This window comes from Seriola dumerili, unplaced genomic scaffold (assembly GCF_002260705.1).
Source record: "Seriola dumerili isolate Sdu_G_001 unplaced genomic scaffold, Sdu_1.0 BDQW01000330.1, whole genome shotgun sequence".
NCBI classification, from domain to species: Eukaryota; Metazoa; Chordata; class Actinopteri; order Carangiformes; family Carangidae; genus Seriola; species Seriola dumerili.
The window spans coordinates 665,044-688,263 of NW_019174585.1; the positions used below are offsets into that span (position 1 = coordinate 665,044).

The following is a 23,220-nucleotide window of genomic DNA, read 5'->3' on the forward strand; positions in this document are numbered from 1 at the left end:
TCAATACAATATTTTTCAACACCACACCAAAGCTTGGAACTCAGGATTTCCATTTAACAATTTGTAGTCCTCAAGCCCAAGTTGAAGACTACAAATGTGTTTCTCAGAAGTGACAAAGCAGAAGTAACTAATTCTCACTGTGGCAAGTAAAGCGAGTGTAAAATGTGTATAAAAGTGGTTGTAACATTTTTAAATTGAATGTACTACTACAGAAAATGTGCCCAAAATAAGTAACTGAATATGTTTTTGTTTTCATAGAACCGGTGGAACAGGCGCCCCAAGACATGAGGCTGTTGCGTCGGACTCCTGATGACACTGGGACAAACAGGCAGTGGGGCACCTTATTAGCATGTAATGTGTCAGGGCGGTGCAGCAACAGCAGCTCCGTTTAAAAACAGTCAACAACTTCAGAGGAGGCGGATGTCGCTTGTGCAGCAGTCAGGCGTTCATGCCGCTGCTGCCGTGCGGTTATTTGAGGAAGCGGCTGCGGTAGTGTTTTCCTTTTCTTTCTTTCTTTGTTTCTTTTTTCTTCTTTTTTTTTTTTGCTCTTTAACATTTGAAAGTGGTATGATAGTTTCGAGCTTTTTTATGGCGAATGGCACAAACAGAGGACTTTGTTTTCCCAAGACAAACTTCTCATTACCCGAAACTTGAGTTTGGTTGCAGCAGCCTGCCTATCTGCTTCTGATCTCAGGCTTGAAGTCATGACAGGACATATGAATCGGTTATGCGGATATTTGCGTTGAAGGACCTAAAGCTTTACTGTGCACACGGGCTCGCTCGGTGTTTTTCTTGTGGATAAGATTTTGTTGATCCTTTGGGCTCAGTCATTGATCATGGTTGTTGTCGGAGGGACTGCTGATCTGGCCCCTACAACCGCTGTCAAGTTTTTTGCAGCTGGAACAGCTGGCTGTGTGGCCGACCTGGTCACTTTCCCGCTGGACACAGCCAAAGTCAGACTGCAGGTGAGGATGCACTATTGCCAGGCCATCAATCCCCCAAACAATTATCCCGAGCTATTTCAGATTAAGCACATCAAACTGGTGTTGTCATAGTTTTTATGAATCTGATCTCTCTTCTTGATGGTCTCCATGCTGTCAAAACACTTTGCCCAGATATAATTCTCTACTTTTCATCTATTTTTGGACCTAAAAAGACAAATCTATGGCTGTTTGTACCAGATTACACCATAAAAAACTCATCTTGTGTACTTTATGTGTTATTGTAGAAATCCATCCTCAGGTCATAAAACTCCCCAGATTCCTAGAAACAAGATGGCCTTGGTGTCAGCCTCAGTGATATTTACAGCCGTGCTTCAGGAATATCTTAACACAGGTGCAGTGTATGTCAAATCAAGGATGCAACACTTGCAGTCAATAAAAAAAAGGAAACTGATAATAGGCATATAAACGTCATAGCCCCGATTCTCCCAGGAAACAGCTGAAAAACGAATCTCAGCTCAAACACTGTTGAGGGATTTAAGTCTTTGATTTGTCATTTTATGTTTTCTCCAGATTCAAGGTGAATCCAGGCCCACGCTGGAAGGCAAGGCGATATACAGAGGTGTGTTCGGCACCATCTTCACCATGGTGAAAACTGAGGGCCCTCGGAGTCTGTACAGTGGACTGGTGGCAGGGCTGCACAGACAGATGAGCTTCTCCTCAGTCCGCATCGGCCTTTACGACAACATAAAGCAGGTCTACAGCAGGGGATCAGAACGTATGTGCCATCACAGTCAAGAATCTGTTTCTGCTGCCATATTCATCCTATTAAAATAGTTGCTGATTAATATTCGCTTGGCTGACCAATTTAATTCATTAACTAATTGTTGCTGCTTTAATCATTTCTTATTCTGACCTGCAGTTGCAAACATAAAACAGCGACTAGACTAAACGACAACTGGGACAGGTGTCCTAGCTGTAAATGCATGTGTGGCAAGGCAGACTGGGTCATACAGTATTTTGAATTCATCAAAAAGAATATACATAAAGATAAATATGTTCTTGACATAGAAATATGCCTTTGGTTGCTCCAAAACCAACCAGTTAGGTCATTTTATACTGAGCTTATTGAAGGAGATATTTTGAGACTGTTAAAACACTGCCCCCAAATGTCTGGAAATATCACCTACACTGTAGGATAAATAGAAAATCCCAATCAAACAGCTATTTACAGTCTATAACAGACTAGTTCAATGCACAGAGTGTGTTTAAAACAGACAGAGCTGCATGTTATGAGCTCATTTTGCAGTTAACAGCTCCAGGATGTGGGACACAGGGCAGATTCCTCTGTGAGGGAACAGATCTGTGATCCCTGAGGCCTTTCCTGGTTCTCCTCCATCAATGACACATTGTGTCAACTCGGTTGTTTTTAGCTAGAGACACAGCTGGTACATCATTCTGATGACCTGGTTGGTAACCATCCTCATCCAGTGCACCTCTGCAGATAACAAGCAAAACACGTCAAACCAGTTTTGAATGTTAATGAGAGAGTTCTGCCTGAAGCTTTTTAGTGTCTGTGTTCTTAGAGTAGACAGTGCTCTTGTTGCTCTCTTATTTTAATCACACAAATGCTTGAAATGAAGCTTCAGAACTGAAGGAAATGTAGGATGCATCATGTCATCATTTCTTGTTGATTGCTCACCAGGACAGACATTTTGAAAGGTGAACTCCACAGCCAGATTCCAACTTTTCTTTCTACTTAATTCACTCCTCTCATGTCTCCATCGATAGATAGATTAATGTACTACACTCTGCCTGGAAGAGAAATGTCTAATACGAGTTGCTTGTATGACAGACGCAGGAATCGGGACCCGGCTGCTGGCAGGCTGCACCACAGGGGCGATGGCCGTGGCCTTCGCACAGCCCACTGATGTGGTTAAAGTCAGGTTCCAGGCTCAGGTCCGCCGGCCTGAGAGCGGCTCTGTGAGGAGATACAACGGCACCTTTGATGCCTACAAGACCATTGCCAGGGACGAGGGTGTTAAAGGGCTGTGGAAAGGTAAATGCAAGTGGGGAAATAAGAACACAAATGTGTAGATGTACCGCATAGTGGGTGTGACTGTAGTGACTGTGTAGTACCGGCTGCTCATTGCACTCTAATTGTTTAGACGTGGCCTCGGACTTATGATCTCCAGTCATTACCGCTGCTTTGTATCGTGACACCTTTATTTTCATGTGTCCATAATCTGCAATGTCCATGACCTCCAATAAGTTTTCTATACAGACAGAAACAGCCACGAGGTTGTCCGAGTATACAATCAAAAACTGTCTGCTCCTTTACAAAGAGCAGCACCTGTGTTTTCTGTCTTGTGGACAGCCTTGGCTTTACCATACACCGCCTAGTGCTAGTTGTAGTTTTAGAAATGAAAAAAATCTCGAGGTGTGGTGTTAGAAAGAAGTGAGTCAACCAGACCTCTGCTCATCATCTCTGCTCCAGGCTGCATTAGCTGCTATTAGCACAGCACACCTGAATCTCACAGCGAACTGTCAGCTGTTAGAGTTGCATTGTGGGTATTGTGTCAGGTTTTGACATGGAAGAAAATACGACAAAACCTCTGGTTCTGCTGCATTGAATTTGGATCCCTTTTTTTTTTTTTTTAACTGTCCATCTGATTCATGTTGTAGGAGTGCATATTGGTGGATTACTCTTTTAAGGTTCTTCAGGTTGAATTTTATTGTTTAAAATGTTGAACTGTTTTTTCAGGTTGTCTGCCAAATATAGCTCGTAATGCCATCGTAAACTGCTCCGAGCTGGTGACCTACGACATCATCAAAGAGCTCATCCTGAAATACAACCTGATGACAGGTGAGCTCAGTCGCTTCAAATAAAATCCTCAGTATTGAGGGGCCTCATTTCCCTTTATTGTCATTGCTCTTTTTTTGTAGGGCAAGGCAAATTTATTTGAATAGTGCCTTTCAGCAACAAGTCAATTCAGAGTGCAAAAAAAGCATTTGGAAAAACACATTTAAAGAGTAAAACAGAACAGAAGAGGAAAATAAGATAAAATAGAATGAAACTGTAGGATATACAAATTACTGTGAAGTTACAGTGATATGAATAAAAAGATAAGTAGTAAATAAATTTACTCTACACAGTCTTCTCTGCAGCCCTGGCCAAATCAGATATTTTGTTTTCCGCAGACAATATGCCGTGTCACTTCACAGCAGCCTTCGCAGCAGGTTTCTGCACCACCATCGTAGCATCTCCAGTGGATGTGATAAAAACGCGCTTCATGAACTCGGTGCCCGGACAGTACAGCGGTGCTCTTAACTGTGCCTTAACCATGCTGATTAAAGAGGGGCCCACAGCTTTCTATAAGGGGTACGTACTGCAACATGTCAGAATCCATACTGCAAAAATTCTATCTTTAACAACGAAATAAAAATAAATGAAACTTTCCATTTACATAATTTCATCTTTTTTTCTTTTTTCTTTTTCTTTTTTTTTTTTTAGATTCATGCCCTCGTTTCTTCGTCTGGGTTCCTGGAACATTGTGATGTTTGTGAGCTACGAGCAGATTAAGAGAGCTGTGATAAGATATCAGCGGTCCTGGGAGTCTCCTCTCTGAACCTCTCTGACTGCTGGTTTGGCACTGGAGTGGTGCAACTGTTGTGGCAAATCCAGGACTGCCAGCATTAAAGCTAACGGTTTGGTTGTGACTGCTGCTGGTCTGGGCCTGTTCGCCCTCAGGGATAAATCTACATCTTATTAAAGAGGCCAGACTCCAAAGAGAAACTGCAGGGACGATGAATGTCGACGTCTTGCTAACTTGCACACGATATTATAGATGTTCTTAATAGTAATAGTAATAATCTTTTAAGCCCTGAATCATTCGCCCTAGACTAATTTTAGAATTGGGCCGAACTCACTGGTGAACAGACAGACAACACTGTCTGTATCTTCCAGAATCTGCAGCTCTGTATTTTTCTTCTTGTGCTCAGTGTACAGTGTACAATGTGAGCAGAAAAGTCGCAGGAAGGCTGATTAAAACGTGTAGTGTGAGTTAACACATCTTACATGATTAAAGTGTCTGCTCAGCTTTACTGGAGCATTTGAATAGAAACAGAGCCATTGCTAATGTTACTAGTGACACCTATGCATATTTGTACTGTGAAATCTGTGTGGCTGGCGATGCTTTCTTTAAGCACAGTAAATTACTGGTTTTTTCTAGCTTGTCTTGGTTGGGTTTTTGTATCTTCTAATGTGTGCCTTCAGCTGTTTTTATGATAGTGTGAAAAAAAATGAAGTCATTCATAGGCATATTTAAGAATGAGGATGGCAGCAAACGGTTATTTTCATTATGGATTAACCTGCTGATTATTTTTTTTTTTACAATTAATGACATAGTCTTATAGTCTATAAAATGTCAGAAAATAGTGAATAATGTTTATCACAATTTCATCAAATCACTTGTTTTGTCTGGCTAGCACATCAAACACCCAAGAAAATATTCAGTTACTGTCACATAAGACAAAGAAAAAGCAGCAAATCCTCACAACTGAGAATCTGGAACTTGGGAATATGTGTGATTTTTTTTTTTAGATGAAAAAGTTCTTTAACAATCACTTATCAAAATAGTTGATGATTATTTTTACTTTGTCAAGTGACTAATTAACTAATTGTTTCAGATCTATTACAAATGAACCAAAGCTATCCAGTCTATACTGCCAAAGTAAATTTTAGGTTTTGTGATGAAGATAATTTTAATACCAAAAACACCACAAATGTTTTTAATACTGTGCAATATGTGAAAGATACATAATGTGTAGATATTGAAGTTTTTATTTGTACTCTAGACGTTTCAAACAATTAAAACAGGACACTGGAACCACATCCATAAGACACATTTCACAAACCAAAAATATCCATCAGTGTTTTTTGTTTTGTCTGTTTGAAAGAGCAGATTCAAAAACAAAGGAAGGCAACCAAACACTGACACACATTTATACACAATGAACCCCACCAAGCATCACTCCATACCTGCTCGACTACTGAATGCTGTTATAGATACTCTGCTGTATAATCCCCTTTACATGAGACCTCTCAGGGGAATGGTGTGAATATAAAACTCCCCCTAACTGTGAGATATGACAGAAAAACCAAGTGCTTTTCAGGCTAGATTTCTATAACAGCTGTGCTTACATTAAGAATATGGCTCAGTATGTGTGGCCACATTTTTAGAGCATGGTCTAATGTCAGAAAACACTTATTGTATAAAGTAATTTAATTCAGCTAATGAAATATATTTTTCATCATAGGGCGTCTTCATTGCTGCATTTTAATAACTGTTATCATTAAATACTGTGTCTACAAACTCATAAAAAAAATAAAAAAAATTGTCTGCACTTATTTCTGTGCAAAAATAACCTGGTTCCCCGCTAAACAATGCAGAGATGTGGAGGTGAATGAGGTGAGAAGCACAAAACAATCAGCTGACAGACGAGAAAATTGCCCAGTTTCAGTCTTGTGGAACAAAAGAGGCTGCTGACAAAGATGTAACTGAAGTCTGTGGTGTAACAAAAGCTTTTGAACATGCTCCACCTTGCTAATCATCTCCTGTCGTGCCAGTGAGGTTTCTCCATGGTTCAGTTGGTATAGCAAGCTTCTCTGGGCCATATGGCACCCATGGCTAAACCTCATGAGTGCCCAGGTCAGTTGGTGCGGAGGGAAAATTCAGAGATACTGAACAAATGATGAGTTTTACAAGATCAAATGATGAGTTTTACGAGATAACCCTCTGACTTTTATCAAAAGACGTACAGGTAAATGTTAGAGGTAACAGGGGTTACAGTGAGTTTAAAGAAAAAAAAAAAAGTTAATGGTTCTTTGCCGACTTTGGCAGGAGTCTCTGCGCACTAATGATCGGATATATCGAGTGTCGGTGAGCAGTTCAGGTTCACTGAACCAACAGTGTTCAGTATTTTTTATGAGTCACAGAAGCACAAACGTTCTCACCAGAGATGATGATGTATGTTTTCCTGTTGTGCAATCAGCCGTTTACAACCTGTATGTAACTATCTGTGTGGTTGTTTGTTACTGCAGTGATCAGGCTGAACCAGTTCTCTCACTGTCAGCTACAAACTCATGAACATCTAGTGAGAGCGGTTCAGTTGAGAAACTCCTGCACTCGGCAAAAAATAAAAGCTCAACAGCTATTGATGATGCTTTGCTGATTTTGTTGGCCAGTGTAGTATGTGTTCTACAGCATTGTACATCTGGGGACCAATTTTTTTGCAGGGTTTTCCTTTTTTTTTTTTTTTTTAAATTTCAATTAGACCAGTTTTTTAGGATTGTAGAACAGATTACCAATTTCTATTAGTGAGTTTACGTAAAGACTCAAACATGAATATACTGAAAATGCTTTGTGTTGCAAAACTATACTAAATATTTAATCGACAGATTATCTGCACAACATTTTACAAGGTGCTATTTATTGGGATTTACATGAGCCTTGTATTTATATTGACATTTACTTTAGATTAATTAAAAATGATGTCATTTTTAGTTCAGCTTTAGCTTTTTCTAAGAGAGCAAAATATTAATATTATCAAATATTATCTTCGACGACCAGTTACTGCCCACAGGCCGCTATTTGAAATTTGTTCATTACTGCTGCCACAGTGTTATAGTAAATGATAGATATGTTTTAATTTTTTTTCATATACTGTAAGTTCATTTATTCAGAACCTGTTTCTGCGGTGTGTTGAAAGACTTTGGGAAATGTAGAAAATCACTAAGAAAAGGCAAGTTTGAAAAGGTTCAGACATTTCCAGACTTGGTCCTTAAGTGGTTTGAACTTCAATAATCAACAATAATAATAATAATAATAATAATAATTATAATTATATATGACAGTTGCAGGGTGACCTTCCCTTGAATTATCAACTGTCTTTGAAACTTTGTTAACCAAACTGGATTAGACTTCACTGTGGTGCCTGTTGATCCCTCCTCTGCTGCACCTTCAGTGGCTGAAGACGGACGGGTATTGTCGGCCATCTGGGGCCTCGTCCACGCACTGCTGGGCGAAGGGACTCATCGTAGTCAAAGCAAAATGGTAAATGTGGTAGATACTGGGCAAAGTTTCCATGGTCACCAAAGGGCAGGAACGGGGGGTGGCAGCAAGGGGGTAAGACCACAGCTGTGGTTAGACTGCAGATGGGGCGGCAGGGATTGTGCATCTGCTCAGGAAAGCCCACTGAGAAACCTTGAGCTTCAGGGTGAATCTCACTGAGTCTTTGTCTTGTTTTCTCTCTGTGTCGAATCATTTCCTGGAGTTTCTTCACTAGGATCAACCTGATGTGGTGGAGTTTCCTCAAGCTGAGAAAAGAATCCAAGAAATCTGCCAGCGGCGTTTTCCCCTCCGCAAACCTCTGAAACAGCAGCTGTCAGGAGAAATATTTCATTATTCTCAGAAGGTAAATTAGACCTCTCCTCGGCTGGTATTTGCTTTCTTAATTGTGAAAAAACTAGGCTGACATGTTTTATTGATATACTTATCTCTCTTCTTTATCTTCACTAACATTTCTCTTCTTGTTAGATATAATGCTGTATTGTAACACTATAGAGTATTAAAGTAGACTACAGATTATAGACTATAGACTATAGAGATAAAAATCCTTACCTCACATTCCTCCTCTGCATGATTTATCTTTCTCAGGAGACACAAATGTGCATAATGAATACTGTATTTTTCTGCTACAAATGGGGAGAAAAAAAACTTTCTTTAAGGATTTTTACTAAATAAAAAGACCAAATATAGGAAAATGGCGATGCAGATTTAAGATAGCGAGGGTAAAACATATCAGAATATATTTTGAAACTCACCAAGTTGTTCTTGTTTGGCCTGAATGAGGCTTCTAAGTTTCTCCAGTTCCCTGTACTTCATTGCAAGCAGCAACTTAGCATCTCTAAATTTCGGTTTTTGGGAGAGACTGACTTTGGCCAATCTTTGATTTGAAATCAGCATCTTCTCTGCAGACCTCTGCACTCCCTGAAACTGAAAATAACCACATATAGTTTAACCATCAAAAACATCCATGGTTTCCTTTCTTTTTCAATGAAAGACATTTCTAATTGGTGAATATTTAATTTTCAAAACCTTTACTGGATCTTTTGAATCTACTCTATTTATTGTGACATTATTTTAACATATGGTCACATACAGTTAATTTACACATAGCTACATTTACACATGTAATATCAATTAATATTTTAAGCAATTTAAAATTGTATTTCCCAATGTATCTAAATATATTCACCACTTATACACTTATTCACCATACTTTCATTTTGTTCGCTAGAAAGAATAAGAAGTAATATAATCTCCATACATACATTTTTTAAATTTGATTGAAGAAATGGAGCCTCACTTGGTCAGATACTCACCTTCTCACTACACCTGATGATGTGATTTAGTTTGTCTTCATCTTCCAGCAGCTCGCGCAGCTCTCTGGTCCTAAAGACTCCAAACTGAAAAAACTGCTCCGACAGAGACATGGTGACCCTCCTCTCTGGGTGCTCTGTGCTTCTTCAAAGTTTGGTACCTGATGCATCCTGCTGGGGCGCAAGGTGAGCTGTTGATGCTGCATTCAAGGACTGTCGGAAAACTCACTATTATACGACTAGAGCGTTATAGGACACATTTCTGTAGACCTAGGACCCCCCGGGCTTAAAATTTATGTCTCCTTATGGCTATTTTCAATCTTTTGTGATCATTCTATGTCTCTGAGGTCATTTTGTGTCTCTGAGGTCATTTTGTTTCGCATTCTGTTTGTCTTTCATCCCTTTGAGTTCATTTTGTTTCTCTTCGTGGTTGTTTTACCTCTGTTCAGGATTGTTTTGCATGTTTTTGTGGACATGTTGTGTCTTCTCACTGAGCTCTGACTTTCAAACAAGAAATATCAACTGTCACCTCTACAGAGGCCCCCTGACCTCTTCGTAATCCATCCATTGTCAAAGGCTGTAAGTACCAGTTGCTCTTATGTTGTATAATTTCTCCTTTACAGGAGTTGATTGGTTGTTTATGTGTTATATTATACTGTGGGCTTTATGTCTAGGCTATACAATATCAGAATCCCAAGGAAATCTGAAGCCCCCCATTTAATTTTAGGATTGTAGTGGTGTACCTGTAGACACCTCCACAGTATGGAAATAGATGACATCAGAATGCATTTTCCTATTACAGTTCCTCATGTTTTAAATGACATGTTTAAAACTATGTAAAAATACTCCGTTATGATCAATACTTTGTTTAACATGGTTTTCCCAAATAAAAAGGGGGAAAAAAAGGGAAAACAGGGGCTGGAAGCACATTTACTCTTACTTCCTCATTGAAAAAATACTGGATCAGGCCTCTTGCCCCAGTGCCAGAAGTGCGTATCAAGATGGTTAGTGTTAGAGGAAACATCGGAGAGCCGCATGTTTGAGCCTCATTCAGACCCAGACTCAGATGAGGAGTCTGTTGTGACCAAAATCAGTGACTAACAGATGTATAAGAACGGTTAGCGCAGTTAGCGTTTGTTTGTTTGTTGTAGCTGACAGTGGCTGACACAGTGTTAGTGGTTGTGCTAATGTAAACTCTTTATTTTTCATGCCCCCCGTAGCTACAAGTTGAAGGCATGGCTTCCTTGGCTGTCTGAATCAGGTTTTATGAGGCTGTCATTGGTTTACTGCAGCTCCAAAGTGGAAATACGCAGTCATGGTGTTGACTGCTTATTTCACTCATATGTCTTTTATTGTATAAAAACATCATATGTTAACAAGGTTAAAAACTTTAAATGGATCAATGAACACACATACACACACATATATATTTATATATATATATATATATATATATATACACACAAATTATTTATTTAATTATTGTTTTTTATTTTTATTAAAACTGTACATTTTTCACTGAACAGTCTCTTGGGGCTGTGACCCTTGGTTTGTGACTATGTACTATCTCCTGATGTCCAGCTCTGTCCTGTGAGTGTTTCTTCTGTGTCGACCAGGGTGGAGCCCGGTGGAGTCAACACGGCTCTACCATGCAGGTGAAGACTGCCGGCCTCCCTCAGAATAACTCTGCCTCAGCTATATGTAGCCCGAGTTAATCCTTAAGACGAGCGCTGCCGAGGTCCCTCCCTGCTCATCAGTGAAAGTCCTGCTCTGAGACATAGAGGAGTTTCCCCTCCTGAGAGCAGAAGGACAAGATGCAGATTAACCTCAACCGCCCTCAACACAGGACACCTCCACTTTGTGAGTACAGTCAGCAATTTACCTCATATTTTATCTTGCACAGTATTTTATGTGTGTGATATGTTAAAGGGGATTCAGATGAATAGCAGGTGTTTGCTGCTGTTTATCTTTTTTAATAGGCCTTTACCATTTTTCTTGCTTTACATCATTGCAAAGACAGATTTTTTTATGTGTTAAGTATGTGTTAAGTATGTGTACACACTGTGTCGGTGTTGTGTATGGCTGTAAGTGTTGTGGGTTTACTTGCCTGTGAAAGCTTTCTACTTTGTTACATAAGAAGCTTTTCAGTTCTCCAGACTGTATTTTAGGCAGTGAGTTGTGCTCATGAATATCAATGTCTTCCTAATTTCCTGTCTTACTCATTCAATGCCGTGTGTTCAGTGTTGTTTAAAAAGCCAATACATGTTGTGAATACCATGAGTACAAACAGTTCCCTCAGTTAGGGCAGAGCAGTTTGCACTGTGATCACTCTTATTAGTTGCTAGTATTGGATAGTAACCTGACTAGAGGTCTAATTAGGCAGTGAAATTGAAAACACCTGTGCGGGTGAGCAGCACCTTTAAGAGAAACATGTAATTCTTTCATTTTGTTACAGGACTGTACCACTAGTGGCTTTGCATGTTTTGTCCCATTAACTATGAATTGTCTATACTTTACTCCCAACTACTGTCTTAAAAGAGTATTCCCTCATTCTGCACTCAAACATTGTCAGACTCATGAAGGACAGTTTAAAAAAAAAAAGCAGCCAAAGAGCCATCATCTTTTTTCACACATTTCTCTTCCTTGTTAACATGTGGCACCTATATTACCCATAATGCAACTTGTAGTCCTCTGCCCCAATTGTTGCCGAATCAGGTGACATCATTTGAGGCAGTTCATCAGACGTCCTGCAGTTTCCTCTGGAGCCACCAAAAACTTCATGCTCAGATCCAACTAAAAACACAAATAATGAGCAAATATGAAACTGGTGTCTTGCATTTAAAACGTTGTTGTTTGGTTGGTGACTGTCAGGCTTCAGTGTCTGGATTTTGTCTCCACATAAATTTGACAAAAAGAAAGCCAGCTTACTCAGGAGAGTTTCAAATCTATGCATACCCAGCTGTGCGGCTCTCTTCATTTGTCAGTGTGTGAGCGATTTCATGTCTTTCATGTCATTTCTGCTCCCACACCTTTCAGTGCAGTGATGCCCCCTCCAAGCCGCCTCTGGGACATTCAACTGTGAGTGAACAAGGACAACTCATCATGAGCGCCGACACTGTCTGCAGGGCAGAGCCGGACTCTGAGCACCACGGGGAGCTGGCCGACTTGTTGGCAGCCATGAACGTGGCCGCCAACCGCATGACCCCGCCTAATGGCTCCAGGCCGGGTGCTCCGAGGACCACCAGCTCTCACAGAGCTCGACTCTCCGACAGGAAGCTGTCTCTGCAGGAGCGAGGGAGCCGAATGGCCCGACAGCCCACCATTGAGACCAAACGTGTGTCCATCACAGATGCTGATGTGAGGAGTCCTGAACTGACAGAAGCATCATTCAACGTGTTACTCCTCAGATGTTTCACTGATTGAATTATCTCTTCAATTTCTGCAGGACTGTGTCCAGCTCAACCAGTATAAGCTGAAGGAAGAGATTGGAAAGGTGATCAATAAACATGTGATCACCAAGTAATCTAGGTGACACAGAGGTGGTGACCAAGGATTTTAATTAAGTTATTTACATTTGTTGTTTTTCCACCCCAGGGTTCGTATGGAGTGGTGAAGTTAGCTTATAATGAAGATTCTGAACAGTACTATGTAAGTTGAAGCTCTTCAATTGTGCATTTATGGCCAAAGTCTTTACAGTTTGTCCAACCTTTATTTGCTCTGTCTCATTCATTCAGGCAATGAAAGTTGTTTCAAAGAAGAAGCTGATGAGGCAGTGTGGATTTTTTCGTGAGTGAAAATCTCCATCCCAAGTAACACTTCAAATGTCTAATGAGTGTTCATCATTCCTCTAATGATACTGTATGTTTTTATGTGTGTGTGTGTGAACTCTCAGGCCGCCTGACTCCTCAAGGATCAAACTCGCAGCAGCTGGATCCGTTCCCTAAAGCCGTGTTGCCTCTGGAGAAAGTCTACAAGGAGATTGCCATCCTGAAGAAACTGGACCATCATAATGTTGTTAAACTGGTGGAGGTCAGTAGATGTGACTCACTGCTCCATAGACAGCACTATCTTACAGCATGTCTGACAGGCATTTAAACATGCAACATGCATGTTTACCATAAATGTTTAATTTAAACGATCTCCATTGGAAAACTGATTATAGTGCAGTCTGAGGGGCAGTCTGTAGTTCTTCTGTAAGAAATAGGACATGGTGATGATGTGTAGGTCAAATATGGTAAGTTCAAGTTTTTTGGGAATAAATGAATTATACAAAGAAAAGAAGGGGTGGTTTTGATAGATCTGTGTGCAAAAACATTGTATTTTTCAATATATATGTGGAATATAACAAAAAGTGGGGAATACAACCAAAGACAGGTGAAAAGAAAATGAAAGCTCTTGCAAACCCAGGTTAAGCAGGTTTACAGTGGTGAATCTATACTGGGAATTACATGTTGTCATGTTGTCAGAACTGTAATTGACCAAAATAATGAAAGAATCTGTTTGGGTGTACCATGTGCGTGCAGGGCCTATAATTACTATTATTCCTATAGTACAAATAGAAAAATAGTGCAGAACATGAGAGACCTGAATTAACGTGTCTTGCAGGTGCTTGATGATCCCGATGACGATGGACTTCATATGGGTAAGAGACTCATTTATCTGTAGTGCAGTTACTGAATTTAGCTCCTAATGTATCAATATGATATAATATAAGCACAAAGACAAGAAGTCATCAAAATCTGATTATTTATCCTCAAGCCTTCGAATTGGTGACAAAAGGGTATGTTTTTTGTGCATTTGTGTATTTTGTCAAAATCCAAGTGGAGATCAGTTAGACATTTGAAGAGTTGGTAATACTACCATGAGATACAGTATAAATATTTAATGACTTTACTGCCTTTCTCCACCTCTCATGTTGATCAGCCCGGTGATGGAGGTGCCTACAGACGACCCTTTCACAGAGGAGCAGGCTTGCTTTTACTTCAGAGACATCGTCCTGGGAATAGAGTACTGTAAGTTTAGAGTTAGAATTTAATCATAAATATCACATAGTAAAAACAGCATCACTTAACTTTAAGACCCCCTGTTTCAAAATGTATAAGCGCTAACATTATAATGTAGTTGTAAGGAGATATAAGTGTTTATTCATGTATTTGTCAGCAACTATAACTCCGTCTTCAAAGGAGAGGTTATAATTACTGGCAAATGCTGTATATGAATAAAAATTTAAAATGTCTTTATAGCTGTGTACATTTACATTATAGTATGTTTTAAACCATTCATGATTTACATTGAATAATGAATTTAAAAAAATGGGGACTCATTCTGGTGCATGCACAGCAGGTGGCTTAGTGACTGCTTTATCTGTATACAGTTCAAGGCATTTGAAGACAACAAAACTTCACTGACCTTTTTCATTGCAATATTATATACTGCCACAATTAAACCATAGTTCTTCATAGCTGCTCTACAGCTACTACAGAGCTGATCTCTCGTTCTGTCCAGTGCACTACCACAAGATCGTCCACAGAGACATTAAACCCTCCAACCTGCTGCTGGGGGACGACGGCCACGTCAAGATCGCCGACTTTGGTGTGAGCAACGAGTTCGAGGGGACGGACGCCCTCCTGTCGAGCACGGCGGGGACACCGGCCTTCATGGCCCCCGAGATGATGGCCGAGCACGAGCAGAGCTTCAGCGGAAAGGTGAGACGAAACACAGACAGCGGTAATCACTGATTTACATATGTTGTAGATGTGACTCATCACATCAGGCTCTGCTTAATTGTGAGAAATTATCAAGAAATGTTTGTCCAACCGCCCACTGAGAGCTTTTCAGGAATGGCACATCCCTGATAATTAGTGTGTTTGTTTACCAGGCATTAGACGTGTGGGCGATGGGAGTCACACTTTACTGTTTTGTGTTTGGGAAGGTAAGCAAGTTCACAGCAAAATGTGTGCAAAATAAAAAGCCAGTCCAACAATTGATTTTAACATTTTAATCATTTAATTTTGTTTACCCTGTTCTAGTGCCCTTTTTATGATGAATACATTGTCTCTCTGCACAACAAAATCAAGAACAAACCAGTGGACTTTCCAGAGACGTAAGCAAACACCAGGAAACATTTAGAAAGCAGAATAACACCAAGAATAGAATAACGCTTTTACTTACATCTGTGATTGATTCTGCTGTGAAAAGTTTGCATTTTAACTCCTGATCCCTCCTCCTGTAAAACTGTTGCCATTTTGCTTTTTTCTCAGGCCACTGATTAGTAATGAACTGAAGGAGCTCATTGGATGGATGTTGGATAAAAACCCTGAAACAAGAATCACCATCCCTGAAATTAAGGTCACAAAGAAAGAAAAATCATTAATTACATCTGATTGATATCAGACAAAAGACCATGTGATCATCACCAATCTGTGACAGTTTTTCATAATGAAGGTGTTAGTATGTGTGTTGTTACAGCTACATCCGTGGGTGACAGAGAACGGCTCGAATCCTCTCCCTTTGGAGGAGGAGCACTGCACGGCGGTGGAGGTCACTGAGGAGGAGGTGCAGAACAGCATCAAACTTATCCCCAGCCTTTCCGCTGTGGTGAGTCCAAAAACGTTGCTTGTGTTGTCATTATTTGACACTTTAAAGACCACACATCCCGAATCCAGCTGCTGGTTTGAATGTTCCAGTGGAAATATCTCAGATGTGATATTTTCATTCTTTCTGCTGATTGCTTGAAGGTTTCTGTTAAAATCCCTGTTCCTCTTTTATCTTAAAGACATATGACTCAGATTGCTGGGCTCAGATGAATCTCAACCCGTCAGATCTCTTGCATTTGAATCTCAGCGTATACAGATCTACTAACATTTAGAAATATAATTTCAAAAGAAACTGGTGAGGTACTGTTAAAACTTGGCAGGCAGGACAAAACCAGACATGGAAAGACACAAAGAGGACACAAAAATATAATTTTAGTTATAAAGTTGTGACATTGCTATATTTACATGACATGGTAGATGAAGGGGACATGAATAACCAATCTGTGAGGGTGGTATATTATAAAAATATATATATAACCACTCGACAGTTTACAGTTGACCATAAATTGAAATAAAGGGGATTTTTTAATAGGATTTAATATTTTAAAAAATTTCACATATAAAATTGTATATTTTGGTGTGGAAACTTAATTGGCAGTATGAAAATGTCTTTTCTCTGAGACTCTCTCTGATGTCCACTGCAGATTCTGGTGAAGTCCATGCTGAGGAAGCGGTCTTTCAGTAATCCCTTTGAGTATCAGGGCAGACGGGCAGAGAGGTCCATGTCTGCCCCTGGAGGTCTTCTTACGTAAGTAGCCTACTCTGCAAATCCTGCCTGCTCCGCTCTGCCAAACTGCCAGCTCTGCGATTAGGCCTCTAAGAAAACAAAGCAGCGAGCAGATGCTTGGATAAAAATAGATCACTCAGTTACAAACTTTGCATGAGTAGCGTGTCTCTCACATATTGAACATATTAAATCTACCATCATATCAAGCCCATTAATCTTTGAATACTGACTAGCTCTTATACTGTTTGTTTTGTTTTGCTCTTTATATTAGTGGCGCACTCAGGCAGATAAAAGCTTTCGTCCTCCCCTGATAAGCTAAATGGAAGCCCCTGCGGCAGCAGTAATAGTGACTGCACTGCTTTTGTTTTCCATTAACTATGGGTGATGGGGGTGGTGGGGGTGGTGGGGGTGGGGGGCACAGCTAATTACACCTCCGTGTGTGAAGAGAGATGTGGAGCAGCAGCAGCTACATCCTCCTCCACACAGACACATGCCACCAGCACTACAGTATGCAGCACTGGTGTCTCCCACACAGTGACATCTGTGGAGATGATCGGGCTGTCTGTCCGTCTGACACATGTGATACTGTATGTAAATGGTGGAATATAAGACAAACAGCAGGTGGGACTGAAAACACTTAAGATGCCAATGGGTATGTTCAAGTTGTATTTGAGTGCATAAAAATAAAGTACATTATAAATATTTCACATTTTGAAAGGCGTATTTTGCTGCTCCAGCTGGCTTGAAGAAGAAGATCAAAATGTTTACATTTTGATCTTCTTGGAGGGATGATGTTTTGTGGCATTGTGGTCCAGTGATTAAACATTACACTTTTCTGCCTAGAGTAGTAGAGACAGTTGAATTCATGATTTATACATGACTTTATGTTCAAATCTGATCTCTGGTCTGATTTTCACAGAGGTTGGACGTCATTCTGTATGGAGACCCAGATGTTAAATAAATAAACAAATATGACAATATGAAGTAATGTGAATACGAATGAGTAGAGACACAATTTTTAATACAACCATAAAAGTGTGTAATAATCATTTTTTTTTAAAAGTCAGCTCATCATTATTATTATGACTGTATGCTTCTTTACACAGTAACAGAGTGTGTTGCAGGTCTTAGCAGTTTTCATTTCAAAATCAAATCTGCTCAAGTAACAGCCAATTACATAACTGGCTCAACCCTCTTTGTCTTCATTGATGGACAAAAGTTTGTGATGAAAATAGTCAGTATGTAATAAAACAGTCATTGGGGAAAATTGCATTGTGAAATTTAAAAGCTGAGTTTTGAAAAAGAGGTCATTTTGAAATACAAATTGAAATTCATTAAAAATAATCTACAGTGAATTTTGTTACTGTGAAAACAAGCAGGCTGAAATAACATTTCACAATATTGAGCTGAGTTTTAAAAAATGCATTGTATTCATTCATGATTATTTACTTCATAATGTCTTTTTAAATTATTTAATATTAAGCACTTTGGCTCTCCATATGTTCTTTGGAGCAGAAGCACAGTAAAGGCACAGGCACAATTGGTCTGATGAGAACGCTATAATAAAAATTATTTCAAATGCTGAAGGTTAAAGAATTTGACAATTGGAGAAATACTTTTATATGCTTTCTTGCTGATAGTTGGATACCACTTGATACCACTTTCTTATCTGCTCAGTAAATTTGAAGCTACAGCCTGCAGCCCATAGTTTAGCATAAAAACTGGAAACAGGTGGAAGCAGCTAGCCTGTGAGTACCTGTCAGTACCTCTAAAGCTTACTAATTAACATGTTATATCTTGATTGTACAATATTGTAGAAAATGTAAAAAAATACAAAGAACAAAATTAGTTTTAATCAGGAACCTATAGCCTATAGTGTTAATCAATAAGCTTTAAAGGTGCTAGTAGGTGGAGTGTGTCCCCTGTATACAGTGAGCTGTTTCCCCCTGTTTAGTCTTTATGCCAAGCTAAGATAGCTTCATATTATATATATTATACATTAATATATATATATATTATATATATTAAACAATTTTCTCATCTAACTCTGCAAAAACACAAATAAGCTCATCTCCCATTCTTGTCTGACTACTCCTGCTACAGTCCTGTTACAGTAAAATCTGTGTTTATCATTAACTGTGTTGCAAGCCAGCAGATTATAAATTCTGGCCTCTTACATTACATCTCCTTCTTGCAGTGGTTCTTGGGGCTTATTGGGGTCTTCGCCTCAGCTTCATCCTTCCTTGAGGTAAATTTTTCAAAAGCATTTAGGTTGAGCTCATATACGCTCCACAGCCAGCACAGCTCATCAGCTGTTTGTCCAGCCTTAAGAGGATTTAAGAGAGACAAGACAACGCAAATCTCTCATCAACGAGCTGTACCGAAGATAAATAGACACACACGCACAGACACACGCACACACTCACACACGCACACACTCACACTCACACACACACACACACACACACACACACACACACACACACACACACACACACACACACAGTTGTTGTTGTTGAGTGCTTTGTGTTTCCTGTTTGTCTTGTGTCCTCTTGAGGTTGCTGTGGATAAAAAGTGATGAGCTGTGCTGTGGAGGACATGTACTCTATGACATTTTTAGTCTAGTGTTACCGCCCCACCCCTTTCTCCTCCTCCCTATCAGCAGTCTCACTTAGTACCTTCAGAAACATGATCGAGCGTTTGTCGCCCGCAGGAAAGTCAGCAACGAGGGGAGCAGAGAAGGAGAGTTGGAGGACTTGTATGAAGACGACACATTCACAGAGTGTACAGATTAAATTCACATATGCATTGACACGGATTAAAATTCCCACCTAACTTTTGCTTTTGCGTCATGCTTGCTGTGATTACATGGTTGTAGTTTTTTTCTCACTTCAGTGCAAAAAAACAGTCATGTGATATAATGCATTAAATACATAAAATGATAGCAAGTAAGATTAGATTTTGTTCCATCTGTCTCTGAATTACAGATGACACTGTTGACAGCATATGTTGTTCATGGATGTAATATGATTTATTTACTTTGGATTGTTCTTAAAAATGTAAATATGCTCTATAAAGAAGATATTTTTACATTTTCCTACAGCTGTTGAAGATAATAAAAAATCTTATTTCAAACAGTGATTTTGAATCATTGCAGGGAGAAACCACTGATAGTTTTGTCTAGTGCTGAAACACTAGATGGCAGCCTTGTGGCAACCTGTGTATTGTTTTCTCTTTGTTCTGTCCTTGGATCGTCTCATTGTTAGTTAACCATTCAGCAACAGTCAGACAGTAAATACGCACTCCTAAATCACCATCACCGTTCTTCTTAAGCATCCAAAACATGATACATCATGTATCTCACTTCTCATAACACACTCTGAAACACTGAAACTGCATCCTGGTTTTATTTTTAGGGCCTGTTTCAGTATCAAATGCACTTTATTCTATGGACCAGTAGAGGGCAGCATTGTGTTGTAATTAAAGAGATCAGCCATAAACCAGGCTGCCCTCAGTTTAAGCCCTTGTTAACAGCAACAACCCTCACTGCTCTGACAAGTAAAAAAAAAAACATGCTGGTGTTGAACAAAAAGTTCAACACCAGCATCCAAAAAATACATTGTTAAATTACATTTCCCCATTGTATTTATGATGAAATTCATACATATAAACATCACATTGCAGCATATGCTCACGTTATTGGACCAACAAATTNAAAAACATGCTGGTGTTGAACAAAAAGTTCAACACCAGCACATAATTAGTCACATAATTAGGACATAATTGTACTATACAGCACCATAATGAACTTGAGAAGGTGCACAGCTATGGAGCGACCTAAACACACTTGAGGTTGAGGACAGCAGATGTGTGGACAGCAGGTTCAGTGATAGTTATAACAAAGAAGAAGATGAGATTCCATAAACAAGAGTTAGACCAAAGATTTTGCAAAAATGACTTACTACAGTACACGACTTAAGGTACAGACTTCAAAGAGCATCTGGTGCAACCCAATCCAGGTAGCAAAGCTGTTACTGTGCACTTACAACTATGGTGTGTTATAAACTATTTATTAAATGTTCATACCAGTTAGTTTCAAACCAATAAAACTTGAGGAATGTCTCAGCTGGTAAAGACTTTACAAATGTAAATCATCTGCTAGGAAACATCTGTCCGTCCAATCAAGAGCGATCAGCTATGTAAACAGCATACATGTGTGCAGACATAAATGTGTGTTTCAGAAGAAGTAGGATTCATAGAGTTTAGAATGAGTGGGAATATTCGATTATGTTAACCTGCTAGTTACTTATTTATCATTACTCACATGTGATTAGCACAGCATTTTGTAATTTGAGGTATGTTGTGTCATTGTTGTAAATGTTTTAAAATATGTAGCATTTGTCTAATTTCAGGTCAGATACTTACATCAGTAGGCTATGTAAAAAGTAGTTTGTGTGGAGCAGCCTGCTCCGTAAAAGTTAAACACTTCTGGACGTTTGAAGATACGAACAGCTGGTGCGAATTTGTTGACAGCTGTTCATGCAAATATCTCTTAATATCTCATGTTGTTCTTTCACATGGAAAATAATTCATGTCTTGTCATTGTTATATTTGTACATTTAAAATATTTGACTCAAAAAATGCGCAGCTAGAAACAAGTTGAAATATGTAAAATTGTAACAAAAGAACAATATCCTGCTGAATTATAAGGGTAGGATATCAGACAGAGGGGATGGAATTGGTGTTGTTTCTTGTATTGTATTATTTTCAATTACCTAGCAGATATTTCTCTTTGTGGCAAAGTGGCAGATTTGAAAATTTTTGCATTTTTCACTTACAGTGGAGGAAAAAGTAGATGCATCACCTAAGTAGAAGTAAAAGTGTAGGAAAATATGCTGTTACAAGTAAAATTCCTCTATTCAAAATTCTTACTAAAGTAAAAGTACCAAAAGTAAAAGAAGTCATTATGCAGTACAACTAATTTCAGAGTAATATACACTATATTTGTGTCATAATTACGAATGCAGCTAACATTAACTGCTCTATATACGGGCGGATAGCTTAAGCTATAATAATACATCATCCTTTATTGTCAAATATATTTTAAATTAATAATCTGAATCTGCAAAGTAACCGGTAACTACAACCATCAGACAAATGTAATGGAGTAAAATGTACAAAATTTGCCTATGAAATGTAGTGAAGTAGAAGTATAAAGTAACATAAATTGGAAATACTCAAAGTACTAGTACCAGATATTTTATCCAAATACAAACTGATTGTCAACACTGCTTCCTTCCCTCCTTTGATTGTGCTGCAAAAATAGATGTTTCAGTTCAGAAGATGAGGAGGAGGCATGATGCTGCAAAATGTAAAATCCCTGAGCAAGAGTACCGCTGCCAGTCACAATTACAGCATTACTTTACACCAAGTGTCCTGATCAGCACAAATTTCAGGTTTATCAGGTTGAGTTGTGGCTACAACATTGGTTTTTAGAGAGGCAGCCTTGAGTGGGCCTGAAAGCTTCTCTGGAGGTGTGTTTAGTAGGTGGAACAAAGTCTCTGAAGGTTTGAGACAACAATACAATATGGAAAGGGAACAGCAACCAGCACCAAGATTTTGTTTCTTTTTTTAACAGGAAGATATTGTGCAGCTGCTGATGTAGAATAAAAACACGTAGATCAAATTGTAATGGATATTTTGGTGTGAGAGAAGTTAGTAGAACAGAGGAGGAGTAAAATCATGGACAGGTGAACAGCCAATCCAGGCCAATGTAAATTGTCTGAAGGTTACAAAATGGGCCCACCAGCACCTCTAATGATTTTATTACATTTAAACATAGCCAGACGGGTTTTTAAGCTTAGCTAACAAGGTTTGGCTTATATTCACTGTTCAGACATGAGAGTGGTGTTAAACTTCTTGTCTCATTGTCTGCATAAAGTTAATATGTGTATTTCCCAAAGTGTAAAACTATAGTTAGTATAGTTATTGATGCATCATGTCAACACATCGTATCAACAGTATGTTAGTGGCCGATTACCATTATGTAACAAATATGGCTGGTTAGCAAAGCTATATTAGCACCATTTGTTGGCTCAGGTGATTCCCCACTGCTGTTGTATATCTATACTGTCTTACAAAGGCAAAATGCAATAACAACTGTACATATTTGGTCAAAGTTGAATCAAAACCATCTGACCTTCTGATACCTTACCTTACCATAGAAATGATTACACCATGAAATGCCTAATGAAATAAAATGGCAAACCAGGTGAATTACTTCTGCTAAATGCTAACTAGCCTAGCCTCTGGCTCCAGTGGATTTCATGTGGTTTAATGAGGTGATCTACCTTTAAATAACATATTTAAATGTACTTAAAAAAAATAATTAATTTAACTCATTAGTTCAAATCCACCATTACCACATTGTATTGTAGAAACTGTAAAGTGTAACATTAGTATCTAAATGTCTAAATGTCTTTTGAGGTTCAATGTAAGGTCTGTGACAATGAT

At 39.0% G+C, this 23,220-nt stretch overlaps 2 protein-coding genes across 3 annotated transcripts; both read left to right on the top strand.

Moving 5' to 3' along the window:
• Positions 1–450: 450 nt before the first annotated feature.
• LOC111232289 (mitochondrial uncoupling protein 2-like) lies at positions 451–5,711 on the top strand. Its single transcript, XM_022759730.1, has 6 exons — positions 451–965; positions 1,515–1,719; positions 2,797–3,000; positions 3,706–3,807; positions 4,143–4,323; positions 4,456–5,711. The coding sequence occupies exons 1-6, from the start codon at positions 837–839 to the stop codon at positions 4,568–4,570; spliced, it is 936 nt and encodes a 311-aa protein (XP_022615451.1). The 5' UTR covers positions 451–836; the 3' UTR covers positions 4,571–5,711.
• A 5,449-nt stretch (positions 5,712–11,160) lies between these two features.
• LOC111232310 (calcium/calmodulin-dependent protein kinase kinase 1-like) lies at positions 11,161–19,770 on the top strand. Of its 2 annotated transcripts, XM_022759763.1 has the most exons (17): positions 11,161–11,244; positions 12,421–12,741; positions 12,830–12,877; positions 12,979–13,032; positions 13,119–13,170; positions 13,277–13,413; positions 13,990–14,026; positions 14,143–14,164; positions 14,308–14,396; positions 14,890–15,089; positions 15,263–15,316; positions 15,414–15,487; positions 15,645–15,732; positions 15,853–15,981; positions 16,625–16,728; positions 18,905–18,955; positions 19,421–19,770. In XM_022759763.1, the coding sequence occupies exons 2-17, from the start codon at positions 12,487–12,489 to the stop codon at positions 19,500–19,502; spliced, it is 1,476 nt and encodes a 491-aa protein (XP_022615484.1). In that variant the 5' UTR covers positions 11,161–11,244; positions 12,421–12,486; the 3' UTR covers positions 19,503–19,770. The 2 variants fall into 2 exon arrangements, with proteins under 2 accessions (XP_022615484.1, XP_022615485.1); XM_022759764.1 differs by lacking the exon at positions 18,905–18,955.
• Positions 19,771–23,220: the final 3,450 nt, after the last annotated feature.